General features: G+C 40.8%; 1 protein-coding gene across 1 annotated transcript; it reads left to right on the top strand.

Annotated features, from left to right (window-relative positions):
- Positions 1-1318: 1318 nt before the first annotated feature.
- Positions 1319-4124, top strand: LOC110017401 (pancreas transcription factor 1 subunit alpha). Its single transcript, XM_020713162.3, has 2 exons — positions 1319-2013; positions 3553-4124. Exons 1-2 carry the CDS (start codon positions 1464-1466, stop codon positions 3588-3590), a joined length of 588 nt encoding a protein of 195 aa, XP_020568821.1. The 5' UTR covers positions 1319-1463; the 3' UTR covers positions 3591-4124.
- Positions 4125-7260: the final 3136 nt, after the last annotated feature.

Raw genomic sequence — 7260 nt, 5'->3', positions numbered from 1 at the left:
TATGAATTCAATTTTTTTCACATTATTATACTCTTCTTAAAAAAATTCAAATTTATTTTTGTAGCTTTAAAACGAACAAATTTATACTCTTAAATTCTCTCTTGATTTTGCAGTTTTAATCAAATTTACAGATCAATTAAGCGTAAAACAATAATTAAAGGCTATTTGGGATGAGATAGTACTTTAATTTTGCGCCAATAACAACGAAGTATTTTTAAAATGTGAAATGATTAAGACAGAGAAGAGACAAAACTCCAGAAAATCTCATTTAATGACAAAACCTGTTTCCACGTTCTCACCAATTCTGCAGAAAATGGAGCAAAAAAAAGGATTTTCTTTATTTCAAAATAAATAAAAGGAAAAACGTCAGAGGAGAAAAAAACAGAAAAATTAGCTTAATTGAAAGAATCTTCACAGACTTTCAGTAAGTCATGCTGTCACTGAAAATTAAAGATCTGGCATAAGTACCTCGCTTCTTCTTTTTTAAGTGTTGATCTGAAAGAGTTTACATCTGTCTGTCACCTGTGCCTCGTGCTTTAAGGCTCGCGTGCTTCACCTGTTCTTTCCTCTGGAATTGGCACACAGCCTCGTGGCTGATCGCTCCGCGGAAGGCCCGGTCGGCCGGGAGCAGCCTGTTTACTCCAACAACTCGGATCCCTTTCAAACGAGCGTCCTGGAGGACTTCTCTGAAATCAAAACCACGTGTCAGCGCGCGGCTTTCTGAATGAAGAGTTGATCCCAATGCAAGCTGTCCTTCGTCCAACCCCGGGGAGAGTGCTCATTTGATGAACCCGCGTGCGTAATTACAGCGCGCGTCTTCTGCACCGGCTGCCTTTAGCCTGTCGTATCATTTGCAAATTAGGAGCAGATTAATGTGGCCGCTTCACTCAAATTATGTGGGCCGAGTTGTGGTCGCATGGGTCTGAAATATTCTGCATTTTGTGGGTCTGTGTGAGATCAGTGCATAAAAAATGTATGGACAGCAGAACGAACCCAAAGGCACGGCGTTTAAAAATCTACTTTTACATTAAGTTGATCCTTAAACCGGCCTGACAAAGGGCTCTCATCTGTTTGTGACAGTTTGTTAAGCCCCAATGGTTTCAACAAATCCATTCAGGCCTATTCAGAACCAGCGGGGCCTGAATGGGCACGAGCCGGCTGCTTGGGGCGGTTTTTGTCCTATTTGGTCCACTTGGGAGGAAGTTTATAATTGGACACGTGTTTTGTCTGCTTTAAAGGTACTTAGCCTTTTGTTTTTCTGTTATTATAAAGCAATGAACGATCCGTGAGGATGCGTCCTTGAGCGCTCCTCTTCTGTCTTTAGAACTGAGTGGCGCGCAGAGGAGCGCGCGAGGCCCTGAAGTATTTAATCTGGACGTGCGCACAAGTGAGGTTCACACAGGTATACCACATCAGGTTCTGATACATGTGCATCTCTGTCAAAGAAGGTTGTGTTTTACATCATGGAGGACATCAATCTGCTGTTTAACTATGACCAGGATACAGAGTTTGCATTTTGGGGACAAACGGACCAACACGGTCCGTCTCAGGCCCAGCTGGACTCCTTTCTAGTGGACTGCAGTGCAGTTAGCGGCCAGCTCTCCCCCTGGTCCGGGATCCCGGACGCGCAGCTGAATTTCAACGACCTGCACGCGCAGTCACCAGGAGCAGGGTTCTGCGCAGAGGCGGACAGCTCCACCGGCGCAGACTGCGTAGACAGCGCGCGCAAGCACGGCTTGCATCTCCCGCACAAGGTGCAGCGGCACGCCGCCAACATCCGGGAGAGGAAGAGGATGCTGAGCATCAACTCGGCCTTCGAGGAGCTGCGCTGCCACGTGCCCACCTTCCCATACGAGAAGCGGCTGTCGAAGATCGACACCCTGCGGCTGGCCATAGCCTACATCGCGCTGCTGCGGGAGATCCTGCTCTCGGGCTGCGACCCCAAGTCCTACGTGGACGAATGCGTGAAGAACGGCTACAAGAATCAGAGCGACGCTGCGTGGAACACCAGCGGTGAGCTGCACCTGTCCACACTTGCGCCGCACAGCTTCACGCACGCGGGGTTTACTGCAGGGCGGAGGGGGGTCAGTGAGTGGGTCGTTTCCTTTATTTCTACTGATAGTTTTGATAAAATTGATATTTAAAATGGGTTTTCTGATGATTATGAGTCTTTTCATTCTTTTATTTTACTTACAGACCTTCAAAGATCAGAATGAAAAGAAAAATAACTATACATTTTTGGGGGAAAGTCAAATTTTTAATCAAAAACTCGATTTCATCCATGAAAATGTAATAAACATTCAAATCCTTGACTTCTCAAACCTAATTTACAGAACGAACATGATGGTGGGGCAGTTTTTATGAACTATCTGGCAGAAGCCTGTTGGTCACATTCATGAATCTGACCAACATTTTCAGTTTACAAAGTTTGTAAGTGTATAATTTTAGAAGCTTATTTAACTTCCTATTAATTTTATTCTGATTCTGATCAAAAGTTCACTAGTGTGGTACACATCCACAAAAGCTTTTAAGGAAGGAATAAATTGTGAAAAACTGAGATCATGATTATCGATAAGAAAAGGCAAAACTAGAAAAAAAGAGACATTTTACAGATCCAATTTCTGACTTTACCTTGAGATAACAAAGTAGTGATTAAAACGTTAGCTGTACATCTTATTTTGAAACCACACATTAAATCGGGAGTTTGATGAGACAAAACTTTTTAAATTTACCCCAAAAACAGGGGTATATAAAATTGGAGGAGCTCTTTTATAGAAATCATTTAGGGTTTCTGTAAGACACAAAGATGACCCAGTTTGTCAGTTTTGATCAAAAGAAGTCATCAAAAACCTAGAACCTTTTACTTTGAAGGAGTGGAGATGCACATAACAAATATTTTTTACAAAAAATATGGACAACAACAATAATACTAATAACAAGCTCATTGGCCTTTTGGTAGAGTGTCCGCCGTGCGACTTGGAAGTACTCAAGTACTCTCCTGGTAGTTAAAAAAAAAATTCACTATGTATAAACCTTTAAAAGCACAACAAGAGCAGCTGACAGAAGAATGAACAGTTAAGAGTTTTTTCTATTTGTTTATTCTATTTTATTTTATTTTATTTTGTTGTCACAGTAAAAGAATTTCCTGCAGGATTTCTGAATTCTGTGGAAATTAGGTGAAAGTTTTACATTAAATTTTAGCCGGATAACTGAAATCAGTTTTTTTTTAGTGATAGATTGGCTTAAATTCTTATTTTTAAAATACATAAATGTGAAAGAATTGCAATTAGAGAACCCTGTAAAATGTGACCATTGTTCATTATTAAAGGGGAAATCCTGCTATTAAACATCCCTGTAAGCAGACTGTTGCATGTTTCTCAGCGCATTTATTTTTACTTGATAATGAGGATTATCTCTAAAACCTTGCAGACTTTTCTTGCTCTCCTTGATCAGACTCCAGCTGCATGAAAGTGTCCTTCAACTGTTTCAAACCTGTATGTTTGCAGTGATTCTGTTTTTTTTTCTTCTTCTTTTTTTGCTCCACACTGACAGATCTGACCGCCCGCCTTTCTTGGATAAAGTGGGATTAAATGAGCGGTAGAGTGTGAAGATGCGGTAAGGAGGTGGATGTGGGGGCTGCGCCTGCAGATCTACATCTGCAGACTTCTCACCAGGTCACAAACCCCAGGCTCTCTCAACCTTTTCTGCCACTGTGTCCTCAGTGGATTTCAGTATTCAGCTTTCTTATTGGCGAGTAATTGAGAGCCATTGTTTGTGCGGCAGGGTGGGGACAGAGAGTTGGCCCGGCTTTCTCCTCAGAGATGGCACTTGTCTCACTGGCATGAAGCTGAATGGACTTGTTGAAGGCTCATACTTCTGCACTGAAGTGCTTTCGGGACTCCTCATGCGGCTGCGGGTCGATGTGTTAAAAAGAGTCTTAATGATGCAAATGAGATGAAGATCGGTGTGATGTTTCTGAGCATGTCAGCTGCTGTTTTGTAACCATGAGAGTCGACTTCTGTTTGTTTCACGAAAAGCTCTCTGGTTTGTTGTTGTTTATTTATTATAATTTTTTTTAATCAAATTTGGTTTTCATTATATGAAATTAAACAAAATCTCACATTTAAGTCTGGTTTTGTCTGTATTCACTCCCATGTTGGCATTTAAATCTACAACCCCAGCATCCATTGCTATGAAATTTTCCCAGAAGTCTCTATGAAAAAGTGGTGGGCATTGATCTTCAGCAGATTTGCAAATATAGACCACAATGCATTGTGTTCTCTTAAGTTTTGATCATCAGAACACTCATAAGTAGTCTTCCTAAAATATTCACATTTATCAGTGGATGAAGTCATTTGGCGTTTGAAGAAAAAAAAGGTAGCCAGCAGGTGTCTGAATTGTGTTAAAATCCAGGACCCTGGATAGTCCCGCACTATATACTGTTGTAGGGGTTATGGAGACATAACCTCTGTTTCATTAGCAGTTAAGACATAAATATGTGTCCAATTGGAATTAATCACCACATTCAAAATGGTGACACCAAAAAAAAACCAACATGTAACTGTGTGTCTGAATTCAAGATTGTAAACATCAAAAGTGTTATGTGACTTAAAGCTTTGCTTAATCTATCTATTCAGCTCTAACTCTGGCTTCAGTTCCATAAATGTTCCTAATCAAAAATGCATTTGCATTTATGCAAATGAAGAATAAAAAATATTTTTTACCTATTTAGACAAAAAAGCACCACATTTATTACAAATTATATCACAAAAGATGTAAAGCTATGTGGTACAATTGCTTGTGAACCATTTTTGGGTGAAAAAACTTGAATAAATGTTGTATAATTTGCTTAATTATAAACAATAGACACAACAATTCACCCATTAATTCACACTGATGGCAGAGGTGGGGTTCAGTGCCTTGCCCAAAGTCACTTGGAAACACGGACGCGAAGGGCGGGAATTGAACCAGCGATTTTTCAACCTGCGGTCAACCACTCTTCCTCAGCACTCTGTCTGAAAAGCAAATTTTTTCGTGTTTTATCATGTTGTTTTCAGAAAATGGAGGACATATTTCAAGAAATCTAAGCTCAAATTGCATCTTTGAAATTTTTTTTATTCAAATTATTGTGAATCAGGTGCTACTGAAAAAATGCTGTTTAAAAAAGAACTTATTTATGATGTAGAAAATACAATATAAATTTGTCAAAATTGTTTTACAGTTAATTAATACAGAATCTCTCTCTAGGGGTCCAAAGGGACCTAAAAGTGTCACATTTTAATAAAATAGTTGTAAAATGTGTAAATTAAAGGTTAAATTGCGGATTTTTTTTTATCTTCTTCTACATGAGTTAATACATTGTTAACTAGATCCTAAGCTTTAAAATATCTGCAGCCCACATCTACTAATCATTATTCATTGGTAAACACTATTGTAAAAATGTAAATCTGAACTTATTTTTGATTTTTTTGCTGTTTCTCTGCTCCACAATTGCCACAGTGGGTTCCTGGCTCACAAGAAACAGCCCAGAATACCATTCACATGAGACATAATTCATCCAGCAAGCGGAAACTTCTGGAAGCCAGGATGAGTAAGAGTCCTGCCTGTGGACTGCATCAAGCTGCTTTCTTGCATTGAGGTGGTTTATTGATTTAACATCCGGCACAAACACTGTGAGGCTGCCCTGCTGTCAGATGGCAGGTGTGTTTACCGTGCCGGGGTAACTCTGGAGTCTTGGCTTTGCATTTGTAAATAAAATGATTCCATCACATCCTGCAGCGTTGCATGAAAGAAGATGGAAAACAGCTCCGTTCAGAGGCCGTAAATCAGCCCGCTTGGTGCAGCTCGAGTCTGCAGCTTCAACTCTGCCTCGACTTATCAGTATCATTCCACCAATAAAATAGATCTGTTTGCTGAAAAACCAAACACTTGCAGTCAAACACGTGGTGATGAATGCAAGAAGAAGTGGAGTGAGAGGCGAAGAGGGAAAGAAAAGCAACCCTGCAGTGATTTTACAGTCCTGTGTCCTCCATCATGTCAGGATCAAAGTGAGAAGAGCTTTCAACAGAAAAACTGGCTGCACTTCCAATAAATCCCTCCTGACAAGCGTTTGCTTTGTTTTGAACAGTTATTTTTCTCATTTTCTACTCATGAATAATTGCAGTTTTCTGCTAAAAGAAAAAAAAAGTAAAAAATGGAGGAGTTTTCTATCTGATAAGTGGCAGTTTTTTTTGTTGCATTTGAAACTTGTTGCTTAAAAATACAAGATTGGGGCTTAAAAATGTTTCTGCCACAATCTAAACTATTCACAACAAGTTAGGGATATTATTTGCACGAGTGTGTTTCCTATTTGGTCTTATTTTAACGAAACATGTAAAAGTTTCCTAATGATGAATGAGAAAAAAACACTATTTTCAGTAATTGGATATCTATTACTCCAAAAAACAGGACAATAATAAAGATGGCCATGTCAATATTTGCCACAAAGACAGCTTGACAGCGGTGTCTCATGGTCCTGACCAGACTCATGATGTTGTTCTGAGGCAATCTGTTCCACTCTTCCAGAAGTATTGCCAGGTCAGTTGGGGTTGGGGTATGATCATCCAGTCTCTACTTCAGTCCCAGACGTGCTCTATGGGGTTCAGGTCAAGGGTCATTGTTGGCCGTACTCCATGAGGCACTCTGACTTCCTGAAGTCCAGCTGTGACAATTCTGGTTCCATGTGGTGGGGCATTATCATCTATGAACAGAAAGTTTGGGGGGAGTTTCAGTGATTGGGTCAACTACAATAACCAAATCGGTTATTGCCTGATCAGACTGTTGCCCCTCCTCCCCCAAAGCCAGACTTGTGGACTATTGACCCTGGCATATAGTTCACCTCACCTTTTCCAGCAATGCTGACGCCCATCATTTCTGTCCAACGTGACACAACACTCATCGGTGAACAAGACGGTAGACCATTGCTGCATTGTCCAGGTCACATGGTCTTATACATTGGATACACTGGATACATTGACAGCGGATGTCAGTGGGGTCACCTGCAATGGTTGTCTGGCATTCAAGCCTGCAGCTGTGTCGCATTTGCGCAACAATCTCTGAGTGCACAGGTCTTTGGGTCAACAAATGGGGGTTGTCAACCACCTAGAAGAGAAGCTGCAGGTGTCCTTCTACCGCGCTGTCATAGAACCAGTCCTGATGTACTGCACGAGTATTGGGTTTGCTGCTAAAGGAAAGCCCTCAGAGGGTGACCAGGACTCCTGA

This window comes from Oryzias latipes, chromosome 21 (genome assembly GCF_053564925.1).
Source record: "Oryzias latipes strain Hd-rR chromosome 21, Olatipes_Hd-rR_3.1".
Lineage (NCBI taxonomy): Eukaryota > Metazoa > Chordata > Actinopteri > Beloniformes > Adrianichthyidae > Oryzias > Oryzias latipes.
The sequence above is the reverse complement of the archived record's forward strand: the minus strand, read 5'-3'. Positions and strand labels throughout refer to the sequence as shown.

What these genes read in the sequence shown, in the direction of transcription:
- LOC110017401 (XM_020713162.3), top strand. Translation starts at nt 1,464, where the DNA reads ATGGAGGACATCAATCTGCTGTTTAACTATGACCAGGATACAGAGTTT. An exon ending in CGCTGCGTGGAACACCAGCG is followed by an intron (nt 2,014 to 3,552) that starts GTGAGCTGCACC and finishes CCACACTGACAG; the next exon opens with ATCTGACCGCCCGCCTTTCT.